Raw genomic sequence first — 18,174 nt, 5'->3', positions numbered from 1 at the left:
AATACCGTATTTCTGAGAGGTTTAGTTCTTTAGTTAACATTAGATTTATGTCTTTACAGAACTGTTGCTTTCTGACAGCTGTGCAATTACCCAGTGTCACTACTGTGCCGTGTAGTTAAATGGTCAACAGTTACCATGTTTATAAACAGTGTGTGACATTTGAGCTTTGAAAAGCAAATTCTTACTGAATGCTTTTGGAAGAGTTCCATGTATGGTATTTTTATGCCTCATTCAGTGGAATATGCACTAAATGGAATGGCAACACAGATTGATTGTAATAAGCATTACATATAAAATGGGAATCAGATTAAATAGAAATCCCAATGCATTACATTGAAATGATTCAAGTTAGAACAATAGGCAATGCCACCTGTATTACAGTAGTGACTCAAGAATATTACAGCTGTGCAGCCAGGAGAAGTTGCAGTCCATAGCTACTCTTCTCCCAATCTTCCTTACAGTTTTCTTCATCTCAAACGCTTCTCTTGATTGACACTAATCTTTTATGCAGGTTTTCTTCGGTGTAGTTTTTTTTCTGATCCCTATGACCTAAGTAATAGGCAACTAGTGCAGTGCAAACTTCAAAATGCACTATTAGTATATTTTTAGTTGTGTTGTTATCAAATCACATTGTGCAAAATGTTGGGTACACCTTCTTGTTAGCATTCATCAACTGTAGGGGTGTGTGCTAAAAGCTGGTGCAGGTTTGGGTCATATTTACTCCTGTTTGCATAAACTGTCTTGTTAGCAACCAAAAATGGAACTCAGTTGGGGGTGGTGTTTGGGAATGTATCTTCTGTCTCCCCACACTTTTTATTTTTCCCCTTTTTTTTTTCTTTTTCCCTCTCCCTCCCACCCCCTGTGGTTTTTTTTTCTTTTTATTCCTCACCCCTCCTCCCATAAGGTTGAGTTATTTAGCTTGTGGAGGAACTGAAATGGAGGTCAAGAAAGGACGACATCATATCATTTAGACAGAGACCATAAATGGAATATTACAGAGTTTATGGGGAACAAGAACCTTGGATAGCTATCCAGACTAATGACCAGGCACCTGAGTAGGAGAGTATAGAGATCTACGTGACCAAACTGGCCTGTCTTTTGTGGGAGATTCCAGCTGAATATGCCAGGTTTTCAGGCTTATATTAATGGAGGAGCCTACAATGGTTAAAATACCACCCAATCTCATGACAGCCTTTCAATTACTACTTGTGCTTTATCAGTACCACGGGGGGAAGAATAGCTTTTCTCAGCAGGGCAGTTCTGCAGAAGAGAAAGAGGGAAATATCAGGCTCCATATTTTAATGTAACAGTACATAACTTGAAAAAATGTCCCCACTGGGTGAGGGCTTTCAGTGCTATGTTTGTAGAGTGTATACTAAGAATGAAGTACTACTCATAGTAAATTATCAAAAAACGTGGATGCTAAAAGCACATTGTGCTTGTGGTTCATTAATGACTTGTACAAAGCTAATACATACCAAGTTTTGGAATTAACAGCTCCTATCGTAAGAGTAGGGAAATTAAGTGTATTACTGAGATGAGATGTAGTGATCAGCTAAAGACAGGGACTTTGTGAGCCTGCAGAGTGCTTCTTAAAAATCATGTACATGCACATCTCTAGAAATATGTTCAGAAAAAGGAAGAATATAGATTTTCTGGCAAAACTTACTTTTATTAGAAGTACCAATTCTTCCTGGAAAATGATGTTCAGTAAGAAAGGGACAGTTTCAGTGGATTTTCTGATCTGAAAAAATATGTCATGGAAAATCTTTGAATTCCCTTTTTTCCATTTAGAGAAGAAAGAATTTAATATTTCACTTTAAAATGACATTTAGAAATTTTAATGAACCTGTATTAAATAAGAAAAGTAAACTTACAGACCTGATCCAGTTTACTGCAATTGAATTTTTTCTCTTCAAAATTATTAGTCCAAAATGTCATAGTTTTATGACTTTTCATCTAGAGTTGGGATGTTGTACTAAAATAATTTTTTAATCCCTGTTCTTGTGGTGCTATTACCAATTAAGCTTTAGAAACAATATCCATTTTGAGTGTTCTTACGTATAGTACAAGAATTATAATATTTACATAAATAACTTATTTATTGTGGCTAATAATTCTTACTTTATTTTTAATCTAACAAAGGTCCTCTGGAGATACTGAGCCAAGAGATATTTATTTAAAATGCAAGGGAAAGAAGGTTCTAGGGAAGTATAAGAATTATACTTACTGCTACAGAGAAACTGTTTTTCTGTGAAGTTCTATTACCTATGCAAATCACACCTGGACAAGGACTGCACTATTTTAATTGAAGAAATTTCTAAATATAAATTGGATATCTAGGGGATTTAGAGTGAACCCATCTGTTCTACTAAAATCGACTTTTTCGTATCTGTTATCTTATTTGTATCCAAGACATACACAAAGCTTCTCAGATAAACAGATGCACTTCGATATTATCCAATTAATTACTATCAGATGTATTACATTGGAAACTTGGTCTGTAGCTCTTCTTTGGGAGCAAAACCAGTTCTCTGATTCCTAGGATGCTTTCCTGGATATTTAAATCAAGAACAAAGCCATTTTAAAAAATATAAGTCCATCTCCTACAATGAAACCAGCAGCAGGACCTAGGTTTGACTCAGGGTTACAAAATGCTATAAAGAAGATAGTGATTCTTTTTCTTCCCTACTTCAGTTTTACTATAGTAGATTTCAAAATCATTCTGAAGTATTTTTTCTTATTTTTGGGGGATGGGAGAAGATAAGACAGTGGGCAAATAATTTCTGCAAGAATATGAAGAGAAGAGAAAAAAAAGCTGCTTTTGGAAGCAGGTGACTAGCTGCAACCTTGTTGGGGATAAGAGTTGGAAACAATTTTCTTTTGAAACCTGTTCAGTGGCAAATGTGAAGTGAGCAGGTAGTGAATTGTAAGGGCTGAGACTGATCCCTTATGAAAGATTTGCAAAGAGCTGAGATTTAGACAGGATTACGTCCCCAAACCCTCCTTTACTTACAGCTTCATTATGAATAACAAAACAAAAAAATTAAAAAAAAAAGAGGGAAAGAAAGAAAAGGTAAAAAAGGGTTTTATCTGTCATTGCCATACTGATTGTTTTAGACATATGAAGGGAAAGTTGACAAATTCCCTCAGAAGAACCAGAGTTTTGGGATATGTGCCTATGATGATGCGACAAAGGTGTATTTTAATTTTTTTTACTAATTTCATAGTGTAGAGCTGACCCTGAGTATTTCCTAACCTCATCCTCCACTGTCCTGGTCTCTAAAAAAAACTTGGGTCTTCTGCAGGCTGCTTCTTCAGATGCTTACTGGCCAGCACATTCTGTGCCTGGTTTTCTGCTGTAAGTGTTGAGGGACACATCCAGTGCAGGCAGCTCAGGGTGCAGCTGCAGTGCAAGCTCCAAACTGAGCTCTGAGTGGGAGCCCCAGACAAGAGGACATGAACTGCTGAACCTTTTGCATGACAAAGGGCTCAGGGACCTGTGGCACAGCCAAGTGAGGGACACTGAGGGATAGGGCTGGAGCTGACAACCCCCACACTGTCCCATGCTTACACTGTGAGAATATAAAACCCCAAGATTTCCTTTGTTTAGGGTCCCTCCTCAGATGTACCAGCTCAAACTGTTATTTAGTTACTGCAGCAAGATTAGGCTGTTTTAAAGATTAGTTCATCTGAGACTCTGCTATGGGAAATCTGGGGCTGAGCAGGTGAGGAAACCTTAGTGTGAGAGTGTGGAGGTGTAGCTACTCAGGGACCTCAGTGCCTCTGGGGGATGCTCAGGTGGTGTGAGTGTGACTCCAAGAGTGGGTCCTGGACAGGGAAGTTTCCTTAACATAACCATCCTGGAGCTTGCCATGGTCTGTCTGTTTGGTTGGTAGGGCTCTGCAGTGGCGTCTCAAGAGGAATACAACTGTGTAGGAGTGGCTTTTTAACAGGGCCTGGTTCCTGGAGCTGGAGTCTGGGGATGATCCGATGTATCCACCAGTGACACGGAGCACTCACCGCATTGCAGGTGTATCTGCTCTCTGATGACAGCTGTAATTAGTCATTGGTTGGTGCCCTGGTTTCAGCTGGGATAGAGTTAATTTTTCTTCCTACTGGCTGTACAGTGCTGTGTTTTGCATTCAGTATGGGAATAATGTTGATAACACAGTGGTGTTGTAGTTGTTGCTAAGTCATGCTTACTCAAGGACTTTTCAGTTTACCATCTTTTCCAGAGAGGAGGTGCACAAGAAGCCAGGAGGGAGCATGGTCAGGACAGTTGGCCCAAACTAGCCAAAGGGATATTCCATACAACAGAGCATCCTGCCCAGTATATAAACTGGGGGGAATTGGATGGGAGCCACCAGTCACTCGGGAAGGGGTTGGGCATCCGTCAGCGAGTAGTGAGCAGCTGTATTGGTCACCACTTGCCTTTCTGGGGTTTTATTTTTCTCTGTCTTTATGTTGTCTCCCTTTTAATTACAGTTATTTTTTTAATTATATTATTTTATTTCAATTATTAAACTGTTCTTATCTCAACCTACAGGTTTTACCTTTTTTTTCTGATTTTCCTCTCTGTCTCACTGGGATAGGTGAGGGTGGTGAGCAAGCTGGCTAGTTTCTGGCTGGGGTTAAACTGTGACAGCTGGCAATAGTTTTGGTTTTATGTTCTTCCAGTATCTCTCAGGACACTTTTTTCCAATTATTTTCTAACTGCAGATGCCCCAGTTTACTCTATTTCATTTTTTCATTCTGGAAAGCTATGATGCTCTTTATGCTCACCATTAAGGTAAAGGATGTGCAAGTAATAACCTTTGCTACTTTCATATCCCTCCCAGTAAAAGAGTCTGGTGGTTCTTTTATATCATGGATTTCAGGGTGGCAACCCTTGTTTCCAAAAATTGAGACACAGCAGGAACATCTGTGTTTGCCACCTGCAAGACATTTCCTTCTAGGATCCTGGGGTTGATTGTGGGGCTTCCAGACATTCCTACTGCCTGTTCCCCTGGGTACATAGTAAGGAGACAACAGGTTTACAACTATAACACTGAAGCATGTAATTCTAAACTCTTTAGCACATCCTGCTGTCACTGAAACAGTCTGCCTACGTTTGTTTGAACACTCACCAGCATTTCTCTCAGTTGTGTCTGGCCACTCATCCTTGAATTCCTTTCTAGGCAGGCTCCTTGTTGCTGTTAACAGCAAGGTGTTGACCCTGGCAAAGCAGCCAGGTATTGTGGAAAAGAGCCTTCCCCATTACTAGCCACCCATTATATCCTTGGAGAGGAAAGGATTGTTTCTGTTCCTTTTTTTTTCCCTCTGCAGAATTGATTTATTTCTAAACATAGCAGTATTTATTACTTACTTTCCTAACTTCTCCTTTTAATCCTGCAACTAGCATTAAATAAAATAATGAACCAAGTTACTTATTCATAAAGGCAATGTAAATATTTGCTCTTTGCTGTATTCCAGTAAAATAATGTTGTCATGGATTATTGACAGTAAATTATTTTAAGTTATATATTTAAAAGTAAACAAAACCATATACATGAAACTATCTTTGACCATTTTTCATCCAGCATCTTATTTTTTTCTTTTATCATTGTTGCTATGAGATCTGAAATCTTAATGCTCGTATTTTGATTTCCAGTGTCTTCTTATTTCATTGCTATTGCAAATGCATTCTACTGAGAAATTGTAAACGATTTTCTACATTTGCTGCTCCCTTCCCATCTTCCAATTCTGGCCCAGTTCTGATAATATCATTTATATGTTGTCACTAATAGTGGTCCATTGAGTGTATTACAATTCTCTTGTTTGGGTTCTGCATTTTACATTTGGCCCTTGAAATGTAGCTGGGGAGGAAGAAGGGCATTCCATCTCAAATAAACCTCTTTTTTTCCAAATTTGTAGAAGCTATTTGCTACTCTAAGAGAAAATAAAGGAAAGATGGATGCTCTTTAATTTCCAGTGTGCTGTTTATCTCAAAAACAGATTTTCTGTTTGACAGGAATATTGTGAGGCATTACTCCCAAGTGCCAACTAGACCCCATGTACATATAAAGTATAAAAAGAACTAAGACATTTTGAACATATATTGTTTTTTCATAAAAATCCCCATTACATACTTTAACATGTGAATCCTGCCCCAATAGATGGCAGCACTTTTCCTCAGCCACAGTGATCTCACAAATTCCTAGTCTACTTCCTTTATATAGAGTGCATTTATGAAATAGGCTGTAATAGATTCTTCAAGGATGCTTCATAAACCATTCTTTTCTTTTTGAATGGATGGACACAAACATAAGCAAATGGCAAGACCTTGAACAGCTTGAATTATTAAAAGTGGGTGACCATAATCTTCCAAGTGCTGATATGTTTTTGCTCTTTGAAGTAAAATAAACTCCATAATTTACAAACATGTCATTTCTTCCTATTCTGAGAATTCTCATTAAATTTTCCTATGATATCACAGGTCTCCAGGACCTTGCTCTTCACACTGCTTAACTTTCAGGAGCCTCCAGCAATACACTGGTGCTATCAGAAAGTCGAAATTTCTGAGAGATGTTTTACAATAAATTATTTTTTTAGGATTTTTTAAGACATCAAGCCGGTAAACATGGTGCAAAATCTGAAGCACAAAATGCAAGAAGTTTCTACTCCCTCTCAGCATGTTTGGGTTTCGAGTAAAAGTTCATGCTATGTGTTGCAGTTCTTAACTGGAGACATTTAGAGCTATTTAAAATTGACTATCTATGGAGATGTTTCTAAATACATTTCGAGCTATTAGAATGCAGAGCCATTGCCTCTGTAGGAGGAGCACTGAATGGTCTAGCACTCTGATGACTAAAGAGAAACTCTTAGCAACCTAAATTTAGGCACCTCATTTTAAAAACTTTGGCCCAGATATGTGAACCCAGCAGAATGAGTTACAATAATTCATTTCAAATTCCCTGGCTCTTTCAGCTCCCTAGACTTAGCATTTATTCATATAAATTGCTCACTGTTGCAGATAAATCACAAAATGTAGCCAGTGCAATAACTCTGCACCTGAGCATTATTTAATCCTGTGTTGCAAATGCTGGCAGTACTTTGATTTTTCTCTCTATGTTATAGCACCTGGCTATTTTGACTTTGTCTGAACATGTTTGGGGGTGAATAGGGAGAAAATGTACAAGTTTTTGCCCTCCTGTTCATCACTGCTAGTTTTCCTAAGAGCTGCTATTCCTCAATTAAGTGGTCAGTTTAATTTTCCTGCCAGCTTAGAATAAATGCAAAGCAGACAATTACCAAGGGGGACAATTTTTCACTGCATGCTTAGAAGAGGATTATTTTATCAGAAGTGTTGTCTCTAGTGGTTCTCATCTGCTTTGACACTGGTTTTTGTTATTTTCCCATAATGCTGTTTATGATGATGAAGAGAATTACTGTGCTCTGTCTGTGTTGATTTTTCTCTTTCCATGAGTTTGCCATTTCTGTTTTGGGATTTTTGTCCCTTTAAAGGAGTACTTCACCTTGTGGACATGAGAAATAGATGGAGATATGTGTGTTGCCCACAATTTTTCTTATGTTTTTGTGAGCTATGCAAATGAGTAAAATTTTAAAACACATTTATTTAGGCAAGTAATTTATACCTTTTTTTTTTTAAAGCACAGTAAAAATTAAGATTAATGTTAAAAATGTTGGTGTTGGCTACTTAGTGAAGTTTTATTTGATTGCTTTTTTTTCTGGGATCAGTACTCCCTCAGCCTATATCAGGGATGGATCTCTTGTCATTTCACTGCAGCCTTAGAAGTTGTGGGCGTTTATTCTAAGCCAGTCATCTGTAGTCAGTGTCATCAGAGAAGGTGATTCATCCCATCTGATGCTAAATGTCTGAGAGGCTTATTATGCAAATCTGTTCTGAAGAGGAAGGTGGTTGATGATGTTCCTGCTCAGCCCAGTGCCACAGTCTACAGAGTCTCTCTGTATCAGTGCAATTGTTTTTGAACAGAGTTCAGAAATTATCCAGGTTAAGAAGCAGTAACTGGAAGCATTTTGTTGATCTGTATTTGGTTTTTTAACAGTGTTCATTTCAGTGATTCATAGGGCCTTTTATAACAGAGCAATAAGAATATCTGTTCAATAAATGGGGTCATACTGGTACAGAAGAAAGAAGTTGTTGAAGGCAGGAACATTCAAAACTTCGTGTAATGAACTGCCTTCTGAAATACATGTGTGCACTGGGACTGTCCTGGTTTATTAGGTGAGATGAATACACAATAGTAATTGTTTAACCATGTATTAAGCAGGATATTAAGAATATCTCTAGCAGTGTAATGTACACCTCTTGGTGCTTGCTATTGCTCTATTAGACTGCTAAGTATCTTCAAGTGAGTTTATCTATGTCAAACAGTTAGGAACTTGTATGTATATTGCCAAATCTTTCCTCTGAGGTCCTCAGTACTAGCAGTGCTGTTTGTGATAGCAGTCTTTCCTAGTTTTAGCTTCCTAGTGAACCATGAGGGTTACTCGTGTATGGACAAATATGCTAACTGCTGAGATGGGCTGTTTCTTTATAATATGTAATGATTGTCCAAGTCCATACCAGGAAGCCAGAAAAAGCGACCATGCAAATCATAACTTTATCTTGAGTACTGTGGAAACATGAAGAGATGACGACTTACATGAACTTCACTTGAGTGTTTTCATGGTGTTTTCCATGAAATAGCTTAACTAACAATTAAACTATCAGAGTTGCAGTGAGGCAGAGACAGTATGTTTTGGGAAGCACGTTGAAAAGAAACTCAACCTAGTAGGATGCATTAAATATATCATGAACTGCATGTTTTGTATTCAGTTGTTCATCATAGAAGCCCTTATGTTGATGTACCACCCTGCTGCAGGATGCTTTTGTGGTATATGTACATGGTCAGGGTACTTTGGGTTAGGAACTGAAGTCAGGGAAAAGTGACTACCACTAATAAGATACTGTCCCATGAAGAAGCAGAGGAAGAGATGAAAAGAACTATACTGAAACAATGCCAATGACAATGAAAACAATCAAAATGAGCTTTATAGTACATTTTTATATAAGTTTTTTTCTGGAATATATTTCACATGTTTTATTTATTTTTATTATTATGTTTCTTTTTATTTTTGTAGGCTGTGGAAACCAACCTTGCATCAAAGGATAGTCACTGGGTCTATGTAAATGAGGTAAGAAAGTCAAAAGAGAAAACACAGTTTGCTACATTGACTCACCACCATTTTTTGTTTCGTATGTTTTGACACACCAAACTGAGCATATACTTACCATTTTTGCTTTTTGAATGGCACAAGGTGCAAACTCTGTGGTGTCACCTGTCTTAGTTGAATTGGCACAGGCTGAACACCAGAGGTCAAGATAAAGCTTCCAATACACCTCATAGCAGCTGGGAGACTTTATTTTTACCTGCATGCTGATGCTATTTCATTAGCAATTTAGGAAGCAGAGAATGTATCAAAAGAAACCTCAACTATAGGCATCTCTATCTGCCAGGAGCTCACTCTTCACTGCTATGAAAGCCTTCACACAGGTGCCAGGACAGGAAAGAGCGCTGAGGTGGTTGCAAGCTCAGCTCATTCAAATTTACATGATACACAGGTTTTCTCTAGTGCAGAACTGTGTTGGTGCATTGGCCAAGATCCAGAACAGCATAGATTCAAAATGTGATGTTTCCTCTCTGCAGCAAATGGTGTCCTGTCCTGCTACTGTGATTATTTATTTTACCTTAATACCATGATACTCTAATGGGAATCTGTTCAGATTTGTATTTAAAAAGCAGTGAAATGTTTTATCATATATAATAATGTATAAATCACTGGTAAATTTCAGTATTTTATATATCTGTGGTTTTAATAATGATTCATTAAAAGATAGCATAATATCTAAGTTAAAAAGAACAGTGTTCACTCTCTTATTTTTATTTTATAAATACACAGCCTTTAAGTTAATAACTAATTCCTTGGTTAATTTCTCATTCCTTTCTTTGCACCTAGTTAATAATTTTGGATAGGCAACTTTTAATAGGAACATTAAATTTTATTGTGTGGCATTAGAAAGGCTCTGTAATTAAACAGGGTTTAGGGAAAGTGAGTGAAATCCCGGCTTGTGAAGGCTTTATAAATTCTTTCTGGTCCTTGTTACATTTAAGTACCTCCTGGTTTGTCAGCTGCAGTAATGACCCACTACAAAACATCAGCAAGATGCCCAGAGAGCCAGTGTTTATATTCACATAAAGATAATACAGTGCATATTTCCCTAAACATTTATAGTCAGGGAGTGTTTGTGCATTTTTTATTGCCGTGTTATTGTTCAGATGTTAAAACTCACTTCATGATGCCTGAATCTGGAAAATCAAAATAAAAGCCTTCAGCACTGATGCACTAACGTGCATGCATACACATGCACAAACACATCACACAGGGTGTCAATTCCGCTTCTGTTTTGGGAGCTGTTATTTTTTCTCTTTTATGGCTGAAGACTGGGTAGGGAAGCCACGATAGCAACATGTAAATCTAAAGTATAACTTTCTAGAGAAAAATATTAGTACACATAATTATAAATATCATAAAATGAAATGAAATTCGAACAGACAATTACAGAAGCTTTTTAGACTCATGAAACTTTGGAGAGTTCTTTGCAGGCAAAAATCTCTTGACTGTCCTCTCTCTAACAGAAGAGTGTTGGTCTTTGTGAGTTTGCTTAAAGCTGCTATGAAAAGAAGGTACATCAAGCATCCATATGAATGCATTTATAGACAGATGGAGATTCCTTATGGCTTGCTTCTTATTTAAGTGTGCATGTGAATACCCCCATGCTGGTAAGAAGACAGACTGATCACCCTTTCCATGTACAAGTTTCCAGTTGGTCGTAGTGAGAACTACATGAGCATTGATGGAAAATATAATGCTGGCTGTTGCTGTGATTTGAAGAATGGAATGCATTTTTAATTCCCAACAATCAGCTCTTCCCAGTCAAATCAGCTCTTTTTGATGTAATTCCTCAAGAGTAGCAGTCCCATTATGTAATGGACCAAAAACTCAGCTAGGCCTTTTTGTCTCCCAGGCAGATGGAAAATCCTCTACCTTTCTGTTCACCCTATGTTCTGTGTGACCTAATGATCCCATTGCAAGGAAGGAGAGGTGTAAGGCTGACTGACCTGAAGGGGCAGTAGTAGGAAGAGAACACAGTGACAGATTTTTCCATTGAGGTTTCTTGTATGACAAGCGTTTGATTGTAAACAGGCTCTTCAGGCCTTTCTCACTCCATGAAGGATTTAAGGTCCTTCAACAGCTCAGACTGCCGAGGTCTGCTGGTCTAGAATACCTTTTATTTGCCCCATCTCCCACCTTTTGCCAAGCCAATGAGGATCTGAAACTTGGACTTACCTTGCTGCAGTAAGAATGACTACATAGCATGCTATTATTTCAATAAGAGATTTTTTTTATTGTCTTACTTCACTTAAATCTACTTTACTATCTCTGTACTGACAATTTGTGGTTTTTTTTCCTTGTGTATCTTCCCATACGGTAAGACAGGAGTTAGGTTTTGGAGTTAGACTTAAATTTTATTAGGTGAGCAACACCACCAAGCTTGGGATGGGATAACTTAAATCTCTGTGGTTGGTAAGGTTATTGCCCAGCAAATGAGCAAATGTGGAATATAAGAGTTGTTCCCAAATTACAGAGCTGTACTGTCAAAATCCCTGTGCTGGTTTTCAATAACCCAGGTCTCTGTGCTGGGGTATCTGTTCAGTTTGGATGCCACTGCTGGTGCAAAAGGACTCCATCATCTCAGTGAACTGGGAGTTGAATTTACTGCATGAGGTTGGAAGGCTGAAACATTACATGGCAAGTTTTCTAGAATAAGGGAATACACAGGGATGGGTCTTTGCAGGCAATATCATGTCCTCATATGTCCTCTTTGAAGCCAAGTCATAAAAACCTTACTGCTTTAAAAATATATAATTTTAAGTGTGTCTACTTTTCTGATTTCAGACATGTTATGTTTCAAACTTGCAGAACTGTCAAAAGTACTGGAGATTAGAGGGGGGAAAATGGTTTTCTAACTACCCAGCCCCTTTTAGATTTATATTTCATCATCTGTGCTTTTATTTTTATTCATCTAGAAATACTAAATCATCCCTTGCCTCCATTTAGGTAGCAATTCTACCTGAATTCTGGGTTAAACATGCCAAGTAGCTTTTTAAGAGCAAGAACACTTGTGATTTCTGTACAAATCCTTGCAAAAGCAAACAACTCTTCCAAACAATGACATGCTTAGCTGTGTCTCCGGAATAGTCCAAAACATTTTATTACCTGGGTTGGGAGTTGCCAATGACTAGCATTTTGGACCCTATGAAAGATCTGCAAGAACATATCTAGTCTTCTGCTTGTACAATTTTTGTTTGTGCCTTTAATTGTTGAAGTGACCCACCAGCTTTGATAGATGTGTGTTGCTGCTTCTTTTGGCATGACTGGCACAGTTGTAGACACCCCCTGTTTTTTGGATATTTATTTCCTGTCTTTTTTTCCTAGTTTCCCTTCCTATTTTTATTTTTCTCTTTTCTTTCTCTTTCATACCTGGCATCAAGCATCTCTCTTGGTTCCTTGAGATATTTTTCATTCTCCCCTTCTCTTTTTCTGCCTTTTCTAAGAAAATTCTGTGCCTTCCCCAGGGCACATATCTGTGGGAGAGGCACAAGAGCACTACTTGAAACTGAGTTTGTATATGGTTGTACCAGGAACAGAACTCTGAGGGCCTGTGTCTGCTTCTTTATTAGTAGCAGCAGTAGGTCTGGGAGTATAAATAGCATTAGGGACCACATTTCTCTGGTTGTGGGACATTTAATGGTTTTGAAATTTTCTGCATTCCAAGGATAGAGAAAAGATAAAATATACTACTCTGCAAAACTGTAATATGGACCAAAACAGATAGTCAAATTAAAAAGTATTTTATTCCCTCATATTAATAAATGTAATTTTAATTCTAATTTTCTAAACATTCATTATTTTTATGTGAAAATCAGTATGAAAAGCAATGAACTACTCTTCATGGACGAGAAATGGGTACTGAATTTGACTGATAGTTCAATTGAGAGTTGTTCCTCTCTTATCTCATCCTTCCTTTAATTTCTTTTTCAACAAACTTCCACCACTATTCAGAAGTTTAATTGAAAGCTGTAAGACACGGAAAGACAAAGCAGAAAACTATTGATTATATAGGAGATTATTCTTCATGAAAGACCAGTAGGGATGAAGAGAGGGCAACATAATGTTGCATGCCCTAACCATGGTTCTGCTCTGAACTTAGGGAGAGGTGAGGGACAAACCTTGTTCAATAGCTGCCTGGAAATACACAAAAGAAAGAAAGACTGAGAAAGACATTCTTTTGGAAGTGTATTTTCTTTCTTTTTAAAGAAATGCCCCAGAGAAAAGAAATTAAAATTAAGGTTTTAATTTTCCTGGCATTTGAAAAAGTGTTGTTGGGATACAGACAGGGCTTCACAATTTCCTGTGATTGACAGCATTATCCCTACATGTTTAAAAAGTTTAAGTCAGCCATCAGTTCAGATTTCATTATGGCTAAGGAAGAATGGGCTGAGAAATCCAGAAGATAATTGGTGTGAAAGTGATTATGACATGGTAGCATCCACTGTTTGGAGAAGAGGAAGAGGAGGGAAAAGGTCAATGGGGATAATAGGAATCAATAAAAAGACTTCACAACTTTAGGAAACTAGTAACACTTTTGGAAAGATAATACAGTAAGTAAAGGATGGCAAAAGAACTGTGGAATTCTGTGGAGATGAAGGCATAACAAGGTATTGTCGTGGTTCCAATGGGTTAACTTTACAGAACTTGAAATCAGAGGTGAATTCTAAAGAAAAAGTGTTGAGAAGGCAAAGGGAGGAGTGTAAAGGTGTAACAAAGTAAGTGATTATAAAATGAGGGTGTGGTTCAAAATTGAGTCATACCATGTATCATAAAAAGCAATCAGAAAACATTTAGGTGTAGCAGAAGATAAAGGAAAGTGTAAAGCGATTACTTGATGGGAAAATGAGGTTTTAATGGTTTTACTGAGTTCCTTGATGCTGAGTTTGTAGAAACCATTAATTGTAACCAGACTTAAAAACATATTGTAGTAGACCCAGTTTATTCAGAAAAATCTGAGGCACTTCACGAGATGCGATTCAATAGAGAAGTGCTGAGTATTTGTAGCCTCATTTGTGGCTACAAAATAAGGTATAGCTGGTGAGCATCTGCAGGAGCAACTTAGAATCCTCGTGGATAAAAAGCAGAATGACAATCAATGCTGTTGTGGTCTTGCTAAGGAAGCAAATGTAGCATTCAGATATGTCACCAGAAACATTCTTTGTAAGATAAAGGAGGCAATTGTTTCACTGTATTTGACATCAGTTTGGCCTTGTTGGAACAGTGTGGCAGGTTTTGGGCAAGACACTTTAAAACGAAACAAGAGAATGCAGAACAATATTGAAAATCTAGAGGAGAGCACCTGGTATGATGAGAGCTCAGTAGAATATGACCCATATGAAAAGGCTGAAAATCTTAGGTTTGATTCTTGTGAAACTCAAGATGGAGAAGGGTATACCAGTACAAATAAAACAAAATTCTTATCACATATTCACTCTGGAAAGATAAAGGAAAGGCAATTTAGTCTTCTGCAGTAAAAATGAGATCTAGTATTGGAAAATGGTTTATGATCTAAATATGATAGTATATAGGAACAACTCCCCTGGCTACCTTCTTTCATCTCATCATCTGTCTCTCTTCACACCTGGTTCTGCTATTGTTTTTTATTCTTTGTTTTTCAGCATCCTACTCACATTATGTAAGTCTGCTAAATATTTTCACATGTCAGTATGGAAAGACAAATACAACTGTATTTTGAATGCCACTGGGTATTTTCTGATCTGCACCTTCTGTTCTAGGTCTTTTCACATAACATTTTTCAATACGGTTTATGACAGTGACAGTTTATACAAAAAGTCACTGCATATACTTCTTATCAAATCATTTATTCAATGCTTTTGGTGGCACACATAAATGTATGGGAACTGTGACTCGTATTTGATTTCCAGCCATCATGGAACTCCATCCTTCTCTGTCTACTACTGAGTGAGCTGGAACGATTGTGTTTGATTAGATTCTGTCAGCCAAATCCACCCTTGGGGCCGCCTCAGTGATTTGACTTAGCCAGGGATGAACCTAGCATCATATTTCTTGATATCAGTCATTTGTAATGGGGGATTATATTGTAATTGTATGTAGTTTTGATAGAAGAATTCCTAGTAATGGCTTACTAGCACTTTCAGTGCTTTAAAAAATAGATTTAATTGTAAGGTGTAAAGAATAAGTCTGAAAGCTAAAGATTAGAGCTTTTACTTGACTGCAGTGTTCATTTGCTGCTTTTCCATTGTATCGATTCTTGTTGCTTCAAATCAATCCACATCAGATCAGATACAAAGGAGAATTTGTTATTAACACAAATTACCTTCTTTTATAGTCTTAAAATCACCACATTCTCTACCATATGGATTAACAAATGCTGCAATTCAGACAATACTCCCTTTCATCACATTACTTCCTTACCATCCAAATGATCAGGTACTCTCTAGAAAGGAATGTACTATGGAGTACAGAAGTCCTCCCTGTAGGCCAAGTACCAACCCCTGTGGGTATTTGTCACAGCACACCAGTTTTGGAAGGGAGGAGGTGTTCACAGGGACTGCCCAGTGGGTGACTGTATCTCTGAATTTCACAGCTCAACACACAGTTTAATGCTATGCAACCTTGACTCTAAGGTTGAATAGGGGCTCATTTCTTTATTGCTTAGAAAAACTTGTACTGTCATTTGTCCCATTTAAAAGCAAAGCAAGAAAAATCAACCCAGCAAGCCTATGCTGCAGCATTGTGGGGTGCATAGCAGGGAGGGAAGTTGTATTTGTAATGGCCCTTGCAAATTCAAAGATTTTTTTTTTTAATGGATAGAATGTGATAAACCAGTTAATCTTGTACTAACCTGAGCTTAATAAATAGAGCTTTTAAAAAGTCATCAATAGCTTTTCCAGTGCTAACCATAAATACATTTGTGGTAGTTTACTTTGGCTGAACAAACCCACTACAACATAAAAAAAAAAAGTCAGGGACCAGTTTGTTATTGGTGAACATCTGTTTTCAATAAGAAATCTGAAACAAATATCATGAGGCTGTAGAAATAGAGTGTTATACAGATTCAAAATTTGTAGGAAAGCAAAGTATTCGGTATTTAGAAGACAACAGAAATTCTTGTAAGCTTCAATTAAATAATAAAAGTAAATTCACATTAACACCCAGAAGAGGATGCTTTTGAATATTTTCTCTTTTCAATCCCCAGAAAAGATCCCAATTTGGAAAAGTTGGAGTCAGTAAGCAGAGAGAAATTACTATAGCAATTGCAGCTGTAAAGTATTTGGTTAAATTCTTCCCAGCTATGATGATACTTCTCAGAAAAGCCCTTGTAGTTGAGAAGGGGAAGGGAAAAATAGAGTAGAAAGAAATTTCTTGGAGTTTTTTGTGGGAAAAGTAATAAAAATATTTGGAAATATAGCAAGAGTACACACATCAGTGGCAAGAAGCCTTAGATAGAAAGTGCTAAGGGATTTGGAGAACCCTGAGCCATGTGGAGATGATATTGTCCTCATCACTTGAATACAAGTCAAAAATTTTAGACAGCAGTTGACCTTATTCTTCCTGTTTGGACAGATGATACTTTCCAAATGATGCTGGTGGTTTTGCCAGCAGATTAAGTTGTAGGTCTTCAGCTGACTGATAAAACTTTCCCAAATTTAGCCTAGGTGATCAGTCAGAACACAGTGCAAAAAAATGGCTATTGATGCTTTTTCCTTTCCCTTCTGAACATTTTCTCAAAGCATGTTTCTGCTAATATTTTTCTGGATTCAGGCTCAATTCTCTTATTTCTGCTGTTTTAATAGGTCTCTCTTCACCACTGTTTCACTGCCTGTAGAAGGCAGTTTGCTCTATGAGGGAGTAGAAAATGCCCCATCATCTCTTTCCTGGGGTGACATATTTCTTACTTTCCATTTTTATCCTGCAGCTTCATTGCTTCTGCCAGTATTTGTTTTCTTTCCTTTCACCACATCAGACGTGCCCAGTATGTCTGTAATTACTCATCCTCTTGATTTGAGAAACAAATGGCTTCTCAACTGTCATCTGGGCACTTCTTTATTATTTTTCTCTATAAAATATTTCTTAAAAGTTGAGAGAAAGGAGCAGAAAATAGAATAGTAATTATCAGATAAAGTCTATCTCAGCAAGCTACTTTTTTCCCCAGGGGTAGCATGTAGGAAGGTGTTAGATAATGAATGATGAGCCAAGTTTTCCTGGCACATGGCTTGTAGAGCGATATTAGGAAAACTTCTGACTTTGGAAGAAAAATCCCTTATGAATACAGTGTTTCTTCATCACTTTTACTTGGATACTTTTTTTCTAGAAGTGTCTCTTTTAAATGCATTTTGGGTTGTAAACAGTTAGGCCCTGTGCAAATTCGCCTCTGAAAAATGTTATGGCCTGATTTTTACTTGGGTAGAGCCAGGACTGTTAGATAGACTGGAATTGTTTCTTAGGATTTCTCTTCATATGAAAGTGCCTAATATTTTTTTTCTTCCATTTTAAAGCATCAGTATGTGTAATGGTATTTGTGTTTACTTTGATAACCGAAAGTTAGTAAATCTTTAACACTTCCCAGGATCTTTGCTTGGAAAAAAGCAGACTTTTAAATGATCACTTACTAATGCAAGTGGGGCAGGCCTCTAAGATATTTTAAAATTATACAAAAATGAACAGGGTAAAAAAGTAAAAAAATTGAATAAAAATACAAGCAACACACTGTGAAAATTGCTTAACCTTTAGAAAATGACATATATCAATGCAAAATATAACAATTTACAATTACAATTTATTCCAATTGTATTCCAGGTACTCTATATTTATTACTTGCCTAAGGAAATCTTGCTTCCTTCCTTTTGGCAGCTATCTTTGACACTGCAGAATTTGTATCTTACTTATTTATTTTCACAAAAAAATCTATGTGTGTTTTTTGTTCGTTTGTTTTGGGGGTTTTTTTTGTTT

The 18,174-nt window shown here is 37.2% G+C and overlaps 1 protein-coding gene across 5 annotated transcripts in view; it reads left to right on the top strand.

The window, feature by feature from the left end:
- GRID1 (glutamate ionotropic receptor delta type subunit 1) overlaps positions 1-18,174 on the top strand; it is a 512,549-nt gene that overhangs the window by 376,378 nt on the left and 117,997 nt on the right. For all 5 annotated transcript variants that reach the window (XM_064662445.1, XM_064662441.1, XM_064662442.1 and 2 more), the window contains exon 5: positions 9,148-9,201. In XM_064662445.1, coding sequence (XP_064518515.1) covers positions 9,148-9,201 — 54 coding nt within the window. The remainder of the gene's footprint in view (positions 1-9,147; positions 9,202-18,174) is intronic.

Source organism: Pseudopipra pipra, chromosome 8, assembly GCF_036250125.1.
Source record: "Pseudopipra pipra isolate bDixPip1 chromosome 8, bDixPip1.hap1, whole genome shotgun sequence".
Taxonomy (NCBI): domain Eukaryota; kingdom Metazoa; phylum Chordata; class Aves; order Passeriformes; family Pipridae; genus Pseudopipra; species Pseudopipra pipra.
The sequence above is the reverse complement of the archived record's forward strand: the minus strand, read 5'-3'. Positions and strand labels throughout refer to the sequence as shown.